At 44.5% G+C, this 22,191-nt stretch overlaps 2 protein-coding genes across 2 annotated transcripts; one reads left to right on the forward strand and one right to left on the reverse strand.

Annotated features, from left to right (window-relative positions):
* Positions 1-4,881: 4,881 nt before the first annotated feature.
* Positions 4,882-11,065, forward strand: LOC115390564 (uncharacterized). The gene is made up of 11 exons (XM_030094470.1): positions 4,882-4,965; positions 5,564-5,712; positions 5,805-5,967; positions 7,212-7,583; positions 7,690-7,971; positions 8,055-8,078; positions 8,160-8,252; positions 8,352-8,382; positions 8,484-8,533; positions 8,635-8,666; positions 10,746-11,065. The coding sequence occupies exons 1-11, from the start codon at positions 4,896-4,898 to the stop codon at positions 10,827-10,829; spliced, it is 1,350 nt and encodes a 449-aa protein (XP_029950330.1). The 5' UTR covers positions 4,882-4,895; the 3' UTR covers positions 10,830-11,065.
* Positions 11,066-15,336: 4,271 nt separating this feature from the next.
* On the reverse strand, positions 15,337-21,597 carry misp3 (MISP family member 3). The gene is made up of 3 exons (XM_030094275.1): positions 20,224-21,597; positions 17,774-17,847; positions 15,337-16,868 (listed from the first exon to the last, which is right to left on the reverse strand). Exons 1-3 carry the CDS (start codon positions 21,320-21,322, stop codon positions 16,773-16,775), a joined length of 1,269 nt encoding a protein of 422 aa, XP_029950135.1. The 5' UTR covers positions 21,323-21,597; the 3' UTR covers positions 15,337-16,772.
* Positions 21,598-22,191: the final 594 nt, after the last annotated feature.

A 22,191-nucleotide genomic window follows, 5' to 3' on the forward strand; every position in this document is an offset into this window, starting at 1 on the left:
TTGTTTTGTTTTCTGTCTGGGAAGCATTTGTTTGTTTTGTTAGAAAATTCCTGCAGGTACCCCCATCGCTCCGATCCACAATCCCGATCCTCCATTGCCAGCCGCGCCGCGCTGACCTGAGGGGAGCAGCTTCACAGCAGCGGGAAGTACAGACACACACACACACAACTAGAGGGACTCAGATTGACACAGATTTAGGGAGAAATTGGTTTTTCCTGAGCCTGTGAGGACATGTGCGGTGATTCTGTTCTTCTCTTTCTGCTGAGACTTTTTTTAATGCAGGAGAGAAGGAGAAACTGTTGTGGCTGTGGAAGCAGTGGACACAATAATGGAGGGAGCTGCTCCAGAGGCTGGAGGCGGGGCGGCTGGCGGTTGAGGAGGTTGTGGAGGCGATGGGGTTTTGACTACGAACGTGGAAACTTCCGACGTGATGACGACATGTTGACTGCTGGCTGATCGCCGAGGTCAGAGCATGAACACACACACACACACGGACACTTACAAAACCACACAGACAGAGAAAAAGAGAGGTAATTGGAATTCCCAAAGTTATTTTATCAACTTTCAAATGGTGATGATTGTGTCTCGTCACTCTCAAGGGAGAAATATTAGTGGGTCAACAGAACTGATCAATCCTGATAAAGGGAGAAAGAAGAGGCAGCAGGCTGCCTCCCTTATGGGTCACTTCTCCCCCCACAGTGCTGTGGCTCTGACCACAGGCTGTGAGGCTCATCGTCTTAGTGAAATTATTTAAGATGTCATGCTTTAATATTGTGAACTTTATGTTTATCTGTACGTATTATGGAGAAAATATACCAATGCTAAACACACAAGAGAACTTATTTAAAGGTATAATACATGATTTTGATTTCCGGGTGGATCACCTAAATAATTGGTGGGTCCTTTTGTCAATCATTCTGACGAGCTGCTTTCGTAAGGCGGTTCTACGTGCTTGCGCCCAATCAGCTTCTCCCTTTTGCGCATTCAGAGTGTTTCTGTAGCCGTGAGCTTCTGAGCTAGTCTGACATAATGAAACTGTAACTGTTTCGGGAAAAAAGCTTTATTTATGAGCGAGGCGGATCGCAGAAACTGTAAACAGAGCCGTGCACGCCGGAGAAGAGGAGATCGCGCTCGTACACTTCCGTGTTTCCTGGGAGAAGCAGGAGAGCCGGGCGGATGGTCTGGAGCATGGCGTTGTTCAAAAAGTGAGTAACAGACTTGGGGCTTCGTCTTTTCGAGGAAATCGTGTATTAGACCTTTAAGTGAAGGTTTGTTTATGATTGGCTACAAGAACCCTCAATCAAATGTCAGTTTCAAGATCCACTGACACAGATGGAACTTCCATCTCTATCTGTTTTAGCTGGAATATTTGTGGACTGAACAAAGATTATGTAGCTTAATAGGCTCGGCTAAACCTTGCTGAGTAACACTGAGGCCAAGTGTCACATTAACACGTCCTGGATGATGACAGTGGTTACAGGTATTGGATGTGTTATGGCGTGAATAACTGCTGAAGGTGTTTAGTTGAGACGGACGGTCCATATGATACACCTGATTTCACACCAAATCCGCTCACCAGGAAACAGGTTGTCTCTTTCCTGGGAATGTATTCCTGCTGTCGACAGTTTATTCCAAATGATTTTGATTTTATTGCTCCCATTAGGTCTCTGACTGCATGTTTGCAGGTTTCCTGGACTCCAGATGCACTGGAAGCATCCCGGGCCCTGCAGTCTTTCTTCACTTTTCTGTCTCGACCTGTCATTTCGTTGTTTCTGATATTGAACAAACTGTGATGTTATGGTTCTGATAGTTCTGGTAAAATGATAATGTTCCTTCTATATTAGCAGCTTGCTTCACGATGCACTGTTTTGACCACCAGGCTCAGGTTGTTTGGGATTCACGCCGGGGGAATGGACGGCGTTGAAGGGCATGCTGATAACATGCAGCTTGTGTTTGAGGTTGTTTTCATGGAGCTGTCTCTTCAGACTGCTCAGCCCCTCCTTTACACTCTCACCAACTTTCTGGGGAATTAGGACAGTTTTTTTTTTTTTTTTTCTCGCTCGGAGCTTCGATTAACAAACTAACCCATTCTGATGTGATATATTCTTGGTGTACATGGTGGTTCTGAGGGGGGAATGGTACATCAGGCCTTATCATTCCCACCAGGTTACATCATTGTGGTTTTCTGGGAAGTTCTCAGTGGTGGCAGAACAGCACTGTAGAGTGTTTGGTGTGTGCAGCTCACAAGGCAAGGCGAGGAGAACGCTGTGGGGAATGCTGCTCACCGCCACCTGAGTACCCTGTGACCACCTGATGGTGGACTTCGTGGAGCTGCTCTGTTTCAGATCAGACAGACCATCACAGGGCCCTTCCCCTCCTGGCTGAAGGGCCTCTCCACTCTTCGCTGGCTGAACCCAGGTGACTGGATCCGGGTGAAGGACCTCAGCAGGAAACACTGGAAGGTCAGGCGGTGGCCAGGTCCAGGTCCTGCTGGACTCATGCTGCCTTTAAGGTAGCAAAGCGAGCTACCTGGAGCCAGGCGAGTCACTGTAAGCCTTTCCCAGCACCACCCTGACTCCAACAGCTGATCTCCCAGCCACAGGGCAGAATAATCCCTGAGATCAGCTCCTGTGTGAGGTAGTCCACCCTCCACCAGGCAACGGTGAAGATGTTCCTGCTCCTGAGGGTGCTGCTGCCCAAACCACAGTGGCCCCCCTGCTTCGTTGCAGAGGTATGGTGGACCTCACAGGACTCCAGGACAGCCTGTGGTGGAGAGCTGCCCCTGCGGTAGCTCCAGAGTCACATGATGCCAACTGTACTGTTTGTGCTTTTAAGCCTTATGCTGCCTCCGCTAACACTTTACCATTCCTTGTTCCTGTTCCTCTCCAGGATTCTCTCTACACATTTCTGCATGCAGGCAGGAATAGCACTGGCACAAAGCTGCAACATCCTTGGTTCTCACTCTAACCCTTACCCTTAGCCTTAGCCTTAGTCTTACCCTTACCCTTTCCCTCTCCTTTTCAGCAGCATTCTAAGGAGGTGTCATCCCTTAGTATGGCACCATTCATAACCAGCATGAGAGCCTCACTAGTCTTGTTACTGATGGATTTGACTGACCTCCTCATGGAGGAGCAGAAGGCTGTGTGTCCTGGGCCTGCTGAACAGAGTGGCCCTGGACCTCCTTCTTGAAAAGAAAGGGGGGTTTGCCCCCTCATAGGTGATCAGCACTGCTCCTGGGTTCCTGACATCTCAGAGAACATGACTAACGTAGACACCCAGCTGTCTTCCCTGCTTGCTGAATTGAGCTCTCAGGAAACGGGTGTCCCCTTGTCTGGATGGGACTTCTGGGATGGCTGACTGAGGGCGGCTGACGGGCTTGGCTTACTAAGGTTGCTGGCATGCTAGCTGTTTTCCTATCGATTCTGGGGGTTTTCTCCTGCTGCATTATTCCCCTGGTCCGTTGTCTGGTTGCTCGCATGTTCACAGCTACTTTGGCTCATTATACTTTGCTTCATTCCACTGAGCTGTTTGCATCCTTGTTCGCTCACCTTTCTGATGATTCTGATGATGATGATGCTGATGATTTGGGGTTGATTGACTGATGTGGGGTGTCTGTTGGCATCTCCCATGTGTTGAAGTTGATTAAACCGTGGTTGATTTAATCAAAAGGGGGGAATATGTGGTGGAAATTTCTATTGAGTGCATGCTTAACTGTTTTGCAGTGCTTAGATTTATTTGTTATAAATACCCGTAGCTCTCACACACTCAGATGTGTGGGGAACCGCGAATGCTTTGTCTAGAATTTACTTTTCCTGATAATCTTAGCGTAGCAGCTGCGGCACTCGTGGGAGTCTTCCTGTGTCCAGCCTACGGCTGGGTGCAGTCAAGGCCCCTGGGAGTGAACGTAGCAGATAGTTATTAGAGGCTTGCACGCCCCGGCGAGGGCAGAACTCACTCTGTTACTCTGTTGACTGCGTGACTTCTCCTGCTGTACAGCATAATAAAAGATACCAAAACGAACTCACCGGCGGAAGCCCTTTATTAAATAAAATTGCCATAACACAGGCCCTTGTGAATTAGAGGAGAATGATCAGGTTATCAAAGATTTTCTTGCAGGTGGGGTAAGGTTAGGTCAGGTGACACGGCAGGTGTCCAGTGACACCTGGTGGACAGATGTAACACAACACAAGAAAGTTCAGAAGACTTTTGGTTATAACTTCCAGATAGGAGAAATAAAAACTTTTAGAATGACGCCAACTTCACTAAGACTAAAACAATATTGAAATATTTTCACTCATGCTAGTTTGTATTTAAATTGATTTTTAAATATTTTTTTTCAAGACAGTCCATCCAGTGCCGAGAAAAGCAGCGTTTTCTGTGGTGATGCTGACAGAAACGTGTTTTCTTTTCGAGCTGTGAGGTTCAGTGGGATGCAGCCATTCTCATCATACTGCACGTCCGACCAGTTTATTCCAAAAAAGGAAGCATGTTTACAGGTCTGACTTCCTCCATCACGGCCTTCAAGAGGATGTCATATGCTTTAAGAAAACACTGAGAGGAAGAGAGAGAGAGAGAGAGAGAGAGAGAGAGAGAGAGAGAGAGAGAGAGAGAGAGAGAGAGAGAGAGAGAGAGAGAGAGAGAGAGAGAGAGAGAGAGAGAGAGAGAGAGAGAGAGAGAGAGAGAGAGAGAGAGAGAGAGAGAGAGAGAGAGAGAGAGAGAGAGAGAGAGAGAGAGAGAGAGAGAGAGAGAGAGAGAGGAGAGAGAGAGAGAGAGAGAGAGAGAGAGAGAGAGAGAGAGAGAGAGAGAGAGAGAGAGAGAGAGAGAGAGAGAGAGAGAGAGAGAGATATTGCTTGTGGTGCTTTCTTTACTCCAGTCTGTTTCCTCTTGTGTGAAGGATGCCGGTTGTGGGTGGTGGACGATCGCCCTGGATATTTGCTCTTATATTCAGTATCTTACACCTCTGGGGTGAGTATGATAACTTATTTCTGTTTATCACTACTCTGTTGCTGCATCTGCTCCCTTGTGTTGTGAATTACAGTAGTGAATACAATATAATTAAAAACATATATTCATAGTTTTTTTTATTACGATGACCAAACAGTGTACTATACTGTATAACATTCACAGGACAGATGAGTTTTTGCTGGGAATGAACTCAAAATGAGTTTCCGTTTCCCCACTGAAGTCGTCACCTGGGTACAGAACACACACCGGAACATGAAGCAACAGCAGCAGGGTTTTAACACGTCTTCTGACCTGTTGCTCCATTACAATACTTCTGCAAATCATCTGACGAATTGAATGATTGAATGACAGTTTATTGTATGTGCCATCTTCAATTCTGTTAGAATTTAATGGGGGATAGGCGATTATAAGTTTAAACTTCAGCCTAATCCCTTTCGGTCAGTATATATGTGTGTGTATGTAATTATGTACATATGTGCATGTGTGTGGATGTACGTGTATATGTATATATGGATATATTACATTTGAATGTACAGTGACTGGAAAATAAAAACTAACTAACTAACTAACTAACATGTTATCTGTATCTATATATTAGGGAGACTCTCAGCGTCCTCTTCCTCAGCCGCTCCTCCTGCACCTACGCTGGACGTCTACATGAGGTCAGAGGGCGCTGTGGTCCTGAGCTGCACCGTCCCCGAGGGTCAATATGGCTTTGTGTTTATGCTGTACGAGGACAAAGACGAGGTAAAGTCTCGTTGTTGCTTTTTAATGTATTTGTGGAGTTAGTTGCTCTTCTGCAATCTTAATTTGTTACTTTCTTTTCTTCTTTCGTTGAGGTGGACTTTTCAAACCCTGAAACAGGTGCAAGCAAGGTTCAGTTCACCGTAGCAATAAAGGAATCAGATCAAGGCAGACGCAGGCTTTTCTGCTGTCTGTACAAGAACCAGGAGGGAGTCTTCAGCGGGTTCAGTCCCTACTTGCAGCTGGACAAACAAATTGGTTTGTATATTCCTGATAATATGTGTCTGAGAGCCCTCTATGGGATCATGCAGCTGGAATGATTTATTCTGCACTGACTGTCATCAGAAATAAGTCAAGCTTGTGGAAGAGGCTTAAATAGTCAGAGAAATCCACACAGCCACAGGGAGAATATGCAATCTCCACCCAGCTAAGCCCGGGTCGAAATCAAACCCATGCTTTATTTGAAGTGCAAAATCAATGTGACCCTTGATCAGCAGGTTCAGTCAGGTGTAATCGGATCTGTTGCTTCACATTCATTTTAATGGTAAACGACTGAAGAGCTGATCGGGACGGTTCGACAGCTTAGATGTGGCGCTGCAGAAATAAACACCCCCATCCGCCGCTGTATGCAGGTGTTGTCTGTGGTCTCTCACTGTCCCTGGCTCTGTGGGTGTGTATCGCTGCAGTCACATCCTGCACTTCATATAGAAACCACACACCCACACACACACGCACACACACACACACACACACACACACACACACACACACACACACACACACACACACACACACACACACACACACACACACAAGAAAACCTCATCAAACACAGCGTAGTACCGGCTGCCACTGTTGACTGTTACAAAAGAAAGTTTGGTGAACCAAGGCCGTTGGTTTTATCTAACCGTGACTTTATTGGGAGATATATTCCTTTTAAAACACAGTTTTTTTTCTCTGTCCTGATTAAGTTAGGCTCAAAAAAGTTATCCAATCAAATGCAGAACTACAACAAACACAATGTTAATAATTCAATGATCAATCTCAAAGCAGCTGTGTCTTCACTGACCCTATCGCAGTGTTAGACATATCTTTATATTCAAGCTGTACCGGGCGCTCAGTCATGTCAAAGCGGATTCTTGAATTTCAAATTAGCCGGGTTTATTTACATTGTCTTTTATGATGATTGTCTTTTTGTTCTGTTCTGTAATGCACCTTGTTTTAACATATGCTTCATATATTTGTTATTCAAATAGAATCATGAATAAGCTGGTGAGTGGGTTGAACAGTGGTGCACAGCCTCACAACCTCACAGGAAGGTGTGAGGCTGTGAGGCTGTGAACTTAAACGGCCTGAATGTTTAAGTTCCTGCCAAGCTCTGCTTTTCACCCACAGCCCAAAGTCATACATCTGAAGTTAAATGACGCCTTCAGACACGTCTCTGTCTCTGTGTTTGCACCCTCATGGATTGCCCTTATTTTTCTTTCTTCATAATTTCACAGATGCCCCCCCTACTTATTCATCTCTCCAGCCACCGGTCTTGTCCGTGGAGCCTCCTTCAGGTGTGGTGAGCTGTGGGGACACACTGACCTTCAGCTGCACCGTCCCCTCTCACGCACCCTACTTACAGTCCCAGTCCAGCAGACCGCTGACCTTCCTCCTGCTGAGGACCCCGAGGCCAGCGGGGGCGGCGTCTGTCGTCCTGCAGCCTCTGGCCAGTCAGGTACCGAACCCTGAGCCCCGGCCCGGAGTCTTCACCGTGGGGCCGGTGAGGCGGGGAGAGGAGGGCGAGTACAGCTGCATCTACCAGGTCACCAGAAGCAAGATTCTAGTTAATTCAACCGCCAGCAATGTGGTGAAAGTCACCGTGACCGGTGAGAATGTCTCCTCTTCAGACACTGACTTGAAAGCACCCAAGCTTAAAAAAAACCAACCTGCACATGTGCACATTGAATGAAAGAACCACGGTTTTCTCCTCAGACACGCTGCCCGTGCCCACCCTCGTTCTCCAGAAGCAGGCCGATGTGTGGCGTCTGCTGTGCACTGGTTCTCCTGCGTACCCCGGCGCTGCCTTCTCCCTCTACCTCACAGGTAGTGAACACCCCATCGACACGCGGCACGCCCAACTCATTCGGCATGAAGCGGCCTTCGCCGTGCCAGTGCAGGACGCCGCGGTGGCTCAGTACCAGTGCCAGTACAGCGTGCTGCTGGGGGACGGGTGGAGCCACTCTGGACACAGCATCCCTCTGACTTTAAGGAAAGGTGAGGACCTGCGGTGGAGCTGTGTCTGATTTACCTGTATGACTGATCAACATGTGACGGTGTGTTTATTGTTCAACTTTCAGAATTCCCCCCTTCGTCTTCAGCAGGTAGGATTATAATAATAAGAGTGTTGCATTAAATGTGGGATGTTGAAAGAAGTGAAGCCAGAGTGATTCTGATCTGTTCAGGCATCGACTGGCCTCTGATTCTGGGCTCCTTCTCCACCGTGGTTTTGTTCCTCTCTTCGCTGGCTCTTCTGGCCATGTTGGCACACAGGAAAGGTATTTCACACACAGATCTCTTTCACACATGTTCTCATTCTGTTGTGAATGAGCTTCTCTGTGAAACTGTTCCCTCTGTGTCTTCTCTTTTTCTTAAAGTCAAAGCAGCAGCGCGGAGGAAGAAGAAAAGGTATTGTCCCTTAAACAATCATATTTTCATATAATGGGATACTTTACTGAGTGGCAGATAGATAAAACTGTGTGAATCGCTCCTGTGTTTCACTGATTCAGACAAGAGGCACAGTTCTGGACTGAAGTTCATTCCAAGGACCATGTTGTTGGTGAGCTTCTCATCAGAAAATCACTACTTCTGGAATTTCCAGATTTTTTTTCTTCACTCTTTCTTTTCTCCTTTCCTTTTTTTGTTTTGTTTCCTTTTCAGATCTTACACTCCGGCGTACAAGTTTCACTCAGGTAAATAATAATCGCCTCCTGAATCTTAAACTGTGAATCGAAACTTACAAGTAACTCATCAAGAATGACAAGTTCAAGGTCTCCTTTCTGTTAGGAACTGACTGTCTCACTGTTGCAGCTTACTGAAAAAACCTTACCTGTAAAAAAACAACAACACCTGGTTTAATTTTGATCACCTGACATCGATATGTCAGTTGTAAGAGTTTCTACAGTCTGGTTCTGATCTTCCCAACACAAATATGGCAGCTGTAGTCGCTGTGTATTCAACTTGTCTCAGTGATCATGATCTATCGGTCTCTCTGGATCAATTATCCTGGGCTTTTTACGACCTGTTGACACACGTATGAGCATCCACTCATAAAACCTCAGGTTCTGGTATTCATCAGGCAAATTGTGGCTCATGGGAGTTATTGATTGCGCCTGCTGTTGGGCTGTGGATCATTAATACCTGTAAAAGGCATGTGATTTAGCTTGAATAACACATTTCAGCAAACATTATGCAGGAAATGAGACATGGTTAAAGTGTTGTGGAAATTGCTGATTGACATTTGGTGCTTGCCTTAAAATTATGCTGGGTTTATGTTGGATATATTGAGACAGAATGATGATATTTGTTAGTGTTTTCAATCTCATGTGTGGGGTTGTGGTTTAAATAATAAATGAGACACTGTAGAGCATCACAGTTTGGAACATGTCAGTGACTCCAGGTATGGACTGAGTGGCAGAAGAGGGTAATTTTTGTTGAGTTTTGAGTTGAATTTCGAAATTTCTGCTTCTTCTTTTCATTGATCAATACAAGAACAGAGTTAGAGTGACTCACTACTCCATCTGGTGGTAAAATGTGGATCCAAGACAGATAACGGCTGGCTCGGTTTTGTAAATCTCTTTACTTCATTTTGATGTTTTGTTCTCAATCAACATAATTCAGATGCCATTTTTCCAGATTTTACTGGTTTGAAGGTCTTTGGACAACAGAGACATTGTAATGGCATTAACACAAGCCGAGGCCCACTTTAGGAAAAATTAAAAGTTTCATCATTGAGGTGGGAAAAAGGTATCTCTCGCTCCCGGGACCCTCAGAGTGGCGACACATCCCACCGCTCGTCATGTACAACAGCAGAATGAATCTTTTAGAATTTGTTGTACTTCTCTGGCGCCATGTTTCTGCTGTAGCTTCTCTTACAAAACAAACAACAATAAATTTCAGTGCTCCCTTTGCTGTAAACACACCGAGGCTCATAAGCACGGGCGGATATCGTTGCCAGATATCGTTGCCAATCAACAAACAACACGCCCTCCAAACCCCAGCCTCGACTCCAGCCCGTAGATCCAGCGTCCCCCTCATTAGTGCTGTTGTGCAGTGTTTGAGCACGGTTCTCATTAGTTGTAATCACTTTCATTAATTAGGTTGATGAGGAGTTCTCGTTAGACTAAAGGTTCTCTCCAGGCTCTCTTTTCTCGTGCTGGTTGCCGTGAGAGAGCAGCAGTCTGAGAGGGCAGAATGCAGCCTTAATCAGCTGATGCAAAGAAAAGATATCCAAGTATCAGAAAAACAGGAGTCTGGGCACTAATTTGGTCAGTTCGAGTATTACTCTCTTTTTGGATTTCTTGCCGCATAATAAAAGCTTCCAGCAAATAACTGAAGATTAAAGGTTAGATTTAAACATGTTCCTCTTTTCACTTGTCAGAATGTGTTTTCAGATGTTGGGAAGTACTTCTTTAAATGTAAATTATGTCAATAAAAGAAAAAAAGATGATCAGAACCTTAATTCAAGATTGTACAATTCATTCAATACCTATGATGGGAGAGATAAAACTATACATCGGTTAATCAGACAACAGGTGAAGTGAAGAAACGTGGAAACTGGCGTGATCAAGGAGATAATAGGTCATGGTGCATCTGTTGTGCTATATTTAGCCACTCTCTCAAAATGTTGGGTAACTGGTGACTATTTCTACAGTAACCTGGAAACAAATTTCGCAGTAAAAAGGCACGAGCAGGATGTGAGCTATGCTGCAGGAAATTAGACCGAGCTTAGATCTTTAATAGCTTGTCTCCATTTGTTTGTTTGCATGCAGGAATGTGTCAGCGGGAGCACTGAAACGGCGTCCAGATCCCCCCTCTGGAACTCACTCTCCACATTCACAAGTACCATCTATTAGAAATGTTTGGCGTCTCTCTCTCTCTTTGTGTGTGTGTGTGTATATACTTTATCATGGTTTATCAGTGTATCATCAGGTGGAGTGTCACAGCAGGACAGGAAAAACTGTTTCCTCACTCCTTGTTTCATCTTTGCTTTAATTGTACAGTTTGACAGGATATGATGGTTGTTTGAACCTATATGTAACTGAGCCAGTGAATCTAAATACAGAAATTCTTATTATTATTTCCATCCTGGCATGTGAGAAGTGTGTCCTCTGTCCTCATGGTCTCCACAGATTTCAGGTATATTATGAAGTCCTCATCTGCAGATGAAGAGCGCAAGGAAGTGGAGAATATCCCACATTATCTGATAAATGTTTACCCTGACTTTAAACTCAAACCTTTAAGGAAGTAGATGTTGTTATGTCCCGGTCTGGGAGCTGGCGGGGAACAACAGAAAAGTGACTCCCTTCCTTCTCTCACTCCTAAGAAAACGAGGGCCACAACTATAACCAGTCCAAAAACTCAGCATTTACTGTGACTGATAATCTTAACAGATAGTTTCAGGGTGAGCAGAGCCTAAAAATAACAAGCAAACCATTTAATGCCCCTGGTAATCTACAAAACAAACAAAAGGCCGCTAAAAGACAACATCTTACCTACGCTCTCGAACACACACACACACACACACACACACACACACACACACACACACACACACACACACACACACACAAAAACCAAACAAAACAAAAAAAATAACAGAGAAATTGTTCACAAAAGAAAAAGGGATGCACCCCTATGAGAAAACAAGTGGACTATCCAACAGAAAAATCCTTCACAAAGGATAATCACAGAGGACCCAACACTGAAGTTCACTCTGCTACATTCAGCTGGGAGCGAGCGAGAGAAGCGGAGCCCCTGGCCTTGGGTTGGTCTTCCCAGGCTGCACCTGGGCGCCTGCTCCACACACACACAACATGAGCAGCACCCTCTCCAGGCAATCCAACAAATCCAAGCAATGCAGTGAGAAGCACACAAGCTGGCGAATGCAAAAAATGCTAAAAACGCGGATGCATTGACAGCGTGGATAAGCTTACCATGGATGCAGGTAGGATTCGTTCTGCACAGGTCACAGGTCACACACACTGACAGGCAAATTTAGAGTCACACATGAATGTTTCATTTCAGAGATGTTAAATCATGTGTTTATTAGACTTTAAGCAGGATACAGTGAAATCTGCTCACACATTTGTAACGAACGTGAACACAGTGATGTTCTGTGGGTGTAGATTTGCAGGGTGTCCTGTAGAGGGCACTGTTCGTGCACACTTTCAATGAAGAAAAAAACCTTGCAGAGCTCCATGAAAAGTGCCATTTGTTAAGTTGCTTTCTTTTATGGCGACGAGACAGTTCTTGTGTTGAGAGAAATATTTAGGCCTTGACATGCATGAAGCCAAAGAGTCATGAGTAAATGTGCTGATTTCAAAACTCCTTTTTTCTGAAGTGAGACAATGTCAGAAGTGCCAGAGCCTCAAGACGTTGCTCAAGTCCTTGTATTATATTCCGGAGTGTGCCTGCTGATACTTAAGCACCTTGTAAAAGGAAGTGAAAGGACTCAGGAGGGAGATACACCTCCCGCATGTTTATATGGTTTTTATAGAAACGATAACTCAGCCAGGACTGGCTGTCATTGTGCTTCAGGAAGTATTAACACACCGTTTTATTATTCACCGGCCTCGACAGCAGCGCTGGGCCGACTCATCAGTGTCTGACTCCAAAGTGTTTATTCAATTTTAGCTCATACACACCGGAAAACACAGACGAGACGTGAGGCAGGACTCAGTGGAACATAAAGGTTGGAAAGCCTGCCTGATCTATCCAGCAGCTCATTTTCATGTCTGAGTCACGGTTTCCAGGCACGCACTGCGGACACACTCCGCTGTTGGTAAGGGCATTGGCAAATCTCTTTGAGTTAGAGGGGAAAAAAATACTAGAATGCCCTCGGCAACGAGTTCTTTTTATCAATTTTTGTATGTAATCTTAGTTAGCGCCTCCGCCACACTGACTTCTAGACGGTCTCAGCTCGTGTGGGTCTGAGCGCGTAAGTGACACTGAACTATGAGTCAGGCCATCACAAGACATTTGTAATGCTAATATTCACAAAAATTGCCCTTTTAATGTCGCTCCATGCTGAGTCTCTGTTGAATCAGGGAAGACGTGTGCGTGGAGTCACCGCTTAAAAATATCAGGAGTCTTAGTAATTCATCTTCGCCATGTCGTGTCAGTGATTCTGTTTTTTATAATTCACTTTAAAGAGGCGTAGTCCAGCCTGTGTGTGTCTGTTTGTGCAGGGTGCACCCCGCCTTTGCCCACGGTCAGCTGGGATTGCCTCCAGCTCCCCTGAATTGGACAAGGCGGTCGATGGAAGATGGATGGATGGTAAATCGACTCCATTCATTTAGTATATCAGACCTAAAGCAAGTTGTTGTTGCAGCAATCCATCCTGTAATTATCCTCAGTAGAACGGGGCAAAGCATTATGCTGCTGCTTTTGTAATTTTCTAAATTCTTCAAGCATTAACAGAATGTATTCATTTGCAAAACCAGCACTTTACAAGAATATCGTGTTTATTCTTAACTGAGAGTTAGAAAAGTGACATAAGTGCAATCCTTCATGAAACTTGAATAGGTACCAAAGCCAGTGTTGTTTGGAATTGCTAAATGTTTTTTGTAGTGAAAACCAAACCTAAAACTCAGAATGTATTTATTTTTTTTACCTTGATAAAGACATTCTTGCTCACCCACTGGTGGTAAAAATGTCCTCAGCTGGCAGAGAGGTGGTCTTTACCGCTTTATATCTATGAGACTGGTGAGAACCCTAAAAGCTATAAAATTAAAGTGTGTTTAAAAAGAGAATCATTCTGACGCACGCTCTGACTTTGAAGCTTTATTGAACCTATGCGATGATAAAGTGTGATTTTTTCCTCTCGATTTTGATGCACATTCTACTGAAATGATGATGTTATTCCAGCCATCTGCCCGTTTATATCACTTCTGTGTTCCTGTTGTTGGCGACGATGCAAGAAAAATGAAATAAATAAATTAAAAGAAAAAAAAAGCCCTGGAGTTCACTGTATATAGGTCTGCAGCTCTTGAATATCGTTCTCTGCACAGCTCCCAGATGGACGGCGTCAGTGGCTGCATGAACTGTGAGAGCGGAAACAAACTGCATTCACTGCTACTTTTAATATTTAAATACTTGCTGATTTGTCTTTTTTCTCATCCATTTATGTATTTATTACTGATCATTTGTATTTTTTATGCCTGAGAGGGAAGGGAGGGCCTGTCGTTTCAACGTGAGACACTTTTTGCTGCATCTCACCGCTCTATAAATAAAAGTTGTTTGATGAAACAAAGCCTCACACTATAGCATTTCTACACCGAGAGATGATTTGCACTGCGTGTTCCTGGATGGGCCCGAAGCTACAAAAGCCCCAGTAACAAAAACAAAGCTTTTAATTATTACCATCAAATGGGGAGCGCCAAATGAATCACCATTACACGGCTGACTGCACTTCAAAAACTGCTTCCTTTTACTCTGCTGTGATCTCTCACTGCGATACAGTTTTTGTTGTATTTTTTTTAAAACCTCGATAGATTGTATTTTTCACCCTACTTCATTCACTTGTTAGAATGCATAAATGAAATAAACGCTTGAGGAGCTGAGCAGGTAAACATGCAGGCTGTTACCGAGTCAGTACAACAGGAAAAAAAAGACATTTCATATTGATGGTTCAAGCTTGGACTGATTGGATACAGTAAAAAGACGCTTCTCTTTGTGTTTAGCTTTGATCTCGGAGGTGGTTTTTCTCAACAGTTAGATCCAGTGTCGTTTGCACCGAGCCCGACAGCATCACAGCACGAATGGAGTTCCTTAATAAGCTTATTAATAATGTCGAACACTTGGATTGTTGCAGCTCCAGCAGGACAATGTCACGGCAATGTCAGCGGACTGCGTCCAGCCAGAATGAGCCGATGAATAATTCACAGGGGACTGGAAGGTCACTAAAGCATGATCCCACACACAAACAGAACCGGTTCACCGCAGCCATGTTTATTCTTATGACCATCCTCCAGAATTCGACCCGCCGCTGCGCTCTCTTCACCGTCAGAGCAGCTGAAACATCCACAGAAGTGAAAACAGGATTTGGAGCATTTATGTTTCCAAAACAGACGCTGAAATAGGCCAAGCCCTCATGAAGAGCAACTGGAAGGACCAGACTCCAAATTAGACCGCAAAGAAGCTCGACAAGCTCGAGTAAAACGCTTCGTGAGAAAAAAAGAGCAGTACTGATTGTTACATTAATTGTAACCTTTAATCAATAAAAAGAATGAATCAGAGAATTACATTACATTTGTGAATCAAGTTTCATTTAAAAGTGACGGTTCTGAACAGGCTTCATGTGTTTTTAACATCAAACCCAGATAGATCCACTTCACACTTTTAATAAAAGTACTTTGTGGTTTTGGATTTACACAGGTGCTTCGCCGGGATGACAAGTCTTTACACGTGCAGTTAAAAACAACCCCAACACTAATATTACAGTCTTACTGATGGCCGCAGAGCTCCATCGACACCTTCAAAAGACAGAGGCTGCGTCCTTTGAATTCTTACCTCTCACTACAATACAAAGAGCTTTTCAGGGAATTGAAACTGGCGTCTTTTCAAGTGTGTGCGGACAAGGCCTTTAACTCTTTTACTACTTGACTGAGTGGATTTATTTTGGTTTTATTGTATTAGATTTGATTTTGAAAATAAAAGAAATAAAAGTAAAATGAATGAGTGCTTCTGCTCACTCATTGCTCACTTTTCCAATATCTGACAGTTCAGTAATATTACTGAGTGATTTTAATGTTATAGATGTGACACGCAGCTGAATCCTACTCATTGGGGCGGGGGAGTAAAGGCTACTCTATCAGCAAAAAGCTCAATTTCTCTGCTTTCTGGTGGTTTTTGAGACATCTAGACATAAAAGAGACAGCAGTTAGTGCTCGGGTAAAATCCTGTCAGGTGAGGACTAAAAGGATTAAGACTTTATATCATGAATAAGCACTTCCTGCATTCTCACTGTTGTTTTCAGAAAGCGTTGAACAATACCAGGTGGTTTCTTTGTTTGGTTTGCTTTAGCCGTTTTCAAGATAACTATTTAACTTGATGCTGCACCACCTCACCGGCACGCAAAGCAGCCTCACACACGCCCCGGAGTCTGTGGCTCAAAGTCAATTAGCAAAAAATAACTTTTCTTTTTAGTCAAACGTGGGCAGAATGTTACAGTAACAACATAACTCTTCTCCTGGTATGCGACGTGTCACTGATGTAAACTTTCTCACAGTCTGGCTTGCTCGTCATTTTGCACTACAAATATTATGTTGTCAGTTTTTACTTGATTAAGAGGAGAAAAATCAGCATCAGGCCTGAGCTACGCAAAGAAAATGATTTATGTGAAGTTATTTTATCAGATTGCAGATGCAGAGACAAGATCAAACAAACATAAACAATACATTTGTAGTGCAGATGTCCAATAATACATTAATCGATCTTCTTTTTAAAAAATTCCATCCATACAGAATAACTGTTAACATTTGCTTCTTTACATTCATTCGTCTCAGAGTTTTCCAGAACCAGGTGAAGCGCTTATCTCCTATTAGGTGGCACACGTCCTTTTTCTCTCCTCCCCGTTGAAGCATTATTCAGGGTTTTCAGTCCACCACCAATCATTTTACTCGCTCCCAATCCTCCTGACCCCCTTTCTAGCCTCAATCCCTGACCTCTTTCTCACTTCAAATTCTCTCCGTCTCCTTCTCCGATCTGGCCCCTCTTTATTTTCATCGCTCCCAGTTTCATATTCATCGGCTGTCCACTTAAAAATCTACAGGTCTCTTTAAGCATCCGCTCCGTTCTCAGTCGTCTTCCTCGCCGTGTCCATTGAGCAGGCCCGACTCCCAGCGCTGCACCAGAGGGGTTTTCTGTCTGGGGCTCCACGGAGTGGGCAGGACCTGAGCGAAACGGGGAATCAAACAAGGAAAATAAAACAGGAGGCAGGTGTGGTGATTGCAAGATAAAAAATACAACAGGCAGGGAGACAAAAGGTGACGGGAAAGCAGATCAGATATGTGAGAACAGAAGGAAAAAAACAACAAGAGCAGTCAGTCAAAGGGAGGTTAATCCATTTTCTATCTATGAATATGACTACATCACCAACTGAGGCCTTTTTTCATTTCTATTTTGTTTTTTGTTTTTTTTGGTTTGTGTCCAGATCGGTGCCTGAAACACAGAGTCTAAACACTGGATGATCAATAAACTGAACTGAACAGCTGAAGCCGAAGGAGCAGCGCTCAGCTTTCATCAGAGAGACGGAGGCGCGTGCGCGCGCACACACACACACACACACACACACACACACACACACACACACACACACACTCAGTCTCAGGGCTGTTTACCTCCTCCACTTATCAGTAAAGATAAGCGACTTAGTGTGTGTGTTCAGTGTGTTATCAGGTATTTGTGCCTGATATTGGGGGCCGATGAGTTTCTGACACCCTCCGGGGTGGGGGGCGAGGTGCATTTTTAAACGCTTTGATATTCACGTCGCTGAAAGGCTGACAACCCCCCCCCCCCCCCCCAAAGCGACACTGTGATTCAAGCAAGTCGAGCTGTATGATTTTGAAACCTGATATTTTCTTTGCTGTATTCAAATGAGACCCAGGCAGATGATTTGCCGATATTTCCATGAACTATACCAAGTGTTTGAGATAGGAAGCGTTAACGCATGAAGTGGAAAATACTTCTAAAAATAGCATTGCGACCAGAAGTGTGATGTTTAAGGAGATACATTGCACCACACACACACACACACACACACACACACACACGCGCACACACCCACCCACCCACCCACCTCTGGCTGGTTCATCTTGTTGCCTTCGGCCTGGGCCGGGGGCTTTACGGACCACTTCCCGACTGACTGGTGAGCTGCAAGAGACAGAAGCAATTAATGGCAGGATGAAGAAGAAAAGCAACCAGGCAGACGTGCTCTTTTGATTTTGTTTGTGCGTCTCGCTGTAAGTAATGAGCCCTCCTTGACTCAAATTAGGAGTGAATATTATGAAGCAGAGGTGAGAGAAGACAGAGAGGACTGCAGAGAGGGAAGGAAATTTATTTAATAGAAATCAATATGGCAAATTTGAGATAAAAAGCAGAAGAAAGGTTAATCCTAACCTAACCTAAGAACAAGTTACATAATGCAACATTACGTCCTGAGAAACACTGAGTCACAGTGATACAATTGCTGTAATGGCACACCCAGACTAAATCAATTTAATTGTGGACTAGTCACTTGATGACTAGTCACAGGTGTATTCATTCATTCTCAGACAGTCACAAAGACCCAGCATACCAGCGAGATACACACAAAAACTCATATCATTGCCGGACGGCAATCGCTCCCCGCCTTGTTTGTTTGATGTGCCACAGCCCTGACTCATGACCCCGCCTGACTTTCTAACATTTAACCTGTCAAAGGCTTTTCAGAGTTGACTAATCGATACTTTGAGTTTGCAGGTTCTCAATTGGTTCTCTCCCGTTACGCTTTTATTTGTTGTTTTGATTCATTTGTTCATTATACAAACACCTGGTTTAATATCCAGAAAATGGTTTCAGTGTAATCATTACTGTCTGCAGTTGGAAAAAACCTCAACAACCCAGTATTGCATCTTAAAGCTGTAATTATGCTGAATTTTTATGCTTTTTGGAGGAAGAGTATCAGCACAAAGCTGAATTTGTTGGCTTTGTTGGCAGTTTCTTAAAAATAAGTTTTTATATATCTAAACATGAACTATGTATTTTCGTCAAATACTTAAAAATACATCTGTGTATAAGATTAATATAGCTACAGGAAACGTTATATCATTTGATCAACCTGATGCAAAACATCAATAATGAGTCATTTTTGCTGTTAGATCACATGATCTTAAGCTAATTAATCCCCTAAAACACAAGATCCAATGCCTGTTTCACTGTTAAATGCTGAATAGCTGGAAACCCAAAAACGCTCAAAGAACCTGATGAAACTTCTTGATGGCAAAGTAACAGTTTTGATGTTAGAATAATAGGATTAGCAAATGATTCTGTCACTCAAGTCCAGAACAGACCTGTAGTGTCACTGATCTGCTTCAGTGAAGGAATGCTAAAGTTTATCAGACTTCTAAAGCTAGGATGTGTTAATGAACCTCGATTTTATAATGAGACGATTTTTTTTCCTTCCCCAAACAAAAAAAGCCTTTATCATAAAATATTATAAAAATGCAATTCTGTCCTTTGTGCTTGACAGTTATTTGGTGAATCAAGAAAAACCTTCTTTCTAAAATTAAGTCCTGAACAGACATTGTGGCATCACACAAAACCTCAAATATTTCAGTCAGACGAAAGAAATTCTCTTTTTGAAACAATATACAATGAGTGACTTGATCTTTGTAAAGATCCCCTTTCTTGTAGTATGTTTTTGACAACTATACAAGTAGTATTCTGTTAAAAAAAAAACCCCACTGAACTAGACCAGAAAGCTGCTTTTTTTGAATTTCTTTTTTTTTTTGCCGTATATTTGAGGCGAGCTGAATGAAACAAGCTCACTGCTGTCTGGCAAATTCATTTTCACACTTTTCTCAGCGTAAACATGAGAAACAGCTGGCTCGATATAGGAGTTTAATCAAATCATAACATGTAATTTTCCACATACTGTCACTCAGCAGCAGAAAATCCTCACAAACACACAAACCCCTGGCTGAAAATCACTGCAGTGTAACGAAGGCGCTCGGTGGCAGCTGGGTCGAAATCAGACATTATCCTAACTCCTCCCATAATTTAGACTCTTTCTTGAGACTCTTTCCGGAACTACAAACAAGTTGCATGCACTTTCTAAGAGGAGGATTTTGTTTTACTTCCTCCCAAAGTGGCACTCCTGAGATCCTCGCCCTTCTTGCTGACACAAAATTGTTGAATTAGGACTCAGTATTTTCCTTACCTCAGCTTTTGCAGTTAATATGACACACTACTCGAAGATGCTACATTTATTGTGGAGTCACAGATTTTTATTTTCTTGTTCCCCCAGAAAATGGTCTCCGGAGCAAAATTATTGCTCATAACGGCGAACACTGGTTGCGAAAGCTGTTCTGAGGTGTTTCACTGACCATGAGAAATGATGTACTGGAGCTGTTTCTGGGGTTTTCATCATCTTGCCACTGATATAAAACAACACGCATACCTGTGTGCGCACACACACACACACACACACACACACACACACACACACACACACACACACACACACACACACAACACTCTGTTACCAACCTGCAGAGAGCCCTGTTTCCTCCCTGGACGACGACCCGGATAAATCAGGAGCAGTCAGTCCATTCAGTGACGGAGAAAGTGCGAGACTCCTTCCATCGGTGCTGTCTGATCGCCCTCCTCCTCCCTCTCCTCCTTTGGCACCCCCTCTGTCTCCATACAGGCTTCTCCTCTGCTTGCGGAGCTCCTTTTCCCTCTCGTGGGTCTCCTGAATGTCCTGCTGAACTTTTACCACGCTGGTCGAGGAACGCAGCTTGAAAAAGGGATTATCTTGAGGGGTTAACTCCTCTTCTTCCTCCTCTTCTTCTCTAACACTGGACGGTGAGATGTAAGGCATTCCAGAATCCACAACAGTAACAGCGACTGGCTTGGCACTGTACCATTTGTCCGCAGGAACGTCCATGTTGTTCTCGATGATGACGACCTGGAACCCCGTCCCCTCAGAGAAGCCTGGTCCTCGAGACGTAGAGTTGGTTGAACCTCCAGCTTTAGCAGCGTTAGAGCTCTGTGTGGGACTGGTAGCATCGAAGCTACGATCCCGCTCCGGATATGAGCCTTTAATTGTGGATGCTAGCGATGCCGTCTTCTCCTGGCTGTCCAGATTTGAAGCATCGCCAGCAGCAGACCAGGACGGGGTCTTACTCCTGGCTGGACCCACGGATTCACTGGGGGTCTGAAAGGCCTCAAAAATCTGCTTCCTCTCTTTCATTTGGCGGACTGTACCTTTGTCGTAAATGCCAGGAATTTTGCCGAGCTTGACCAGATCCTGCTCCCGCTGCGTTTCCTCGTAGATCTCCTGCCGCATCACTTTTCCTGTAAACTCCCTGTCCTTGTCTTGATTCTTGTCAACCTTACCAGTATTTGACTGAGTAAGAACAGCTTTCCTCAAGGGGATCTGTACATACTGTGAGTTGCTGGTTGCACTGGGTAGCCCCCTGGACTTTCTCAGGTTGTTTTCGCGCTCCACCGACAGCCGGATCTCCCTCTCAATGGGAGTCTCTGAGGAGATACTTGCTGGGTTTCCCTCCATGGTGCTGCCGGGGGAGAAGTCCGCCGATACTCCGCTGTCACTCTGGCTTTCATCCCATGAGTCATTCTCCATCCTGGTGTGTCTGCTGCGTTGAAGGCCCTCGCCACGTGCAGATTTCTTTTTGTAAAGCTCTTGTATTTGGACTGTTTGAGAACCTCTCAAAAGTCCTTTAATGTGTTGCTGCCCAGCTGGTCCCTTCCCTCCAAGCTCACTGTGTTTCTGCCCTTCCTCGTAACCTGTTTGCTCATTTTCTCCTTCAGTCCTTTCGCCCGCCCTGCTGCACCTTTCTCTCACAGCTACAACACATTGTGAGTCGTGAGAAGCCGCCCCACCCTGATTGGACGGCTCCATGGCAACAGCTGACAAAGGTGGAGATCCCTGGCCAAGCACCTGTTGTGCAGTTTCCTGGTTTCCTCCCCTGGGAGCAAGTTCAGGGTGGCATGGTGGCAACAGCTCCCCCTGCTGTTCAGCTGAGGGACTAGTTTGCCGGGCTGAGTCTGGCGCCTGCTTGCTGGAATACGCATGCTGGATGGCTTCGCTGCTGATGTCTGTTGTAGTCAATTCGTTCTGACAAGACATAATATCAGTCACCTCCTCCTCTTCCTCGCTTTCATCAGCAAAAGGAAGAGAGCCGACGGTATTTATATCATCCGACTTGCTTCTGTCTGAGGGAGAATGATGAGCTGGTCGTGACATATTATTCTCAGTCTGATGGATACTGCTGCCATCTGGTAGGAAGTTCAGCTGTGTAGCATTTTCCTCTGCTGTCACATCGTCCGCCATCATTTCCGCTGACATTGTATTTGCCCCCTGAATAACTGGCTCAGTGAGCCGAGGTGTCTTTGTCCACTCCTGATTGCTCCGGCTATCAAGAGAGTTAATGTCCTCGGAGGGGTCGGAAATGGCCTCGACGTCGCTGCTCCACTCTCCGACCTCCCCCT

The sequence above is a fragment of the Salarias fasciatus genome, chromosome 6, assembly GCF_902148845.1.
Source record: "Salarias fasciatus chromosome 6, fSalaFa1.1, whole genome shotgun sequence".
Classification (NCBI taxonomy): Eukaryota; Metazoa; Chordata; class Actinopteri; order Blenniiformes; family Blenniidae; genus Salarias; species Salarias fasciatus.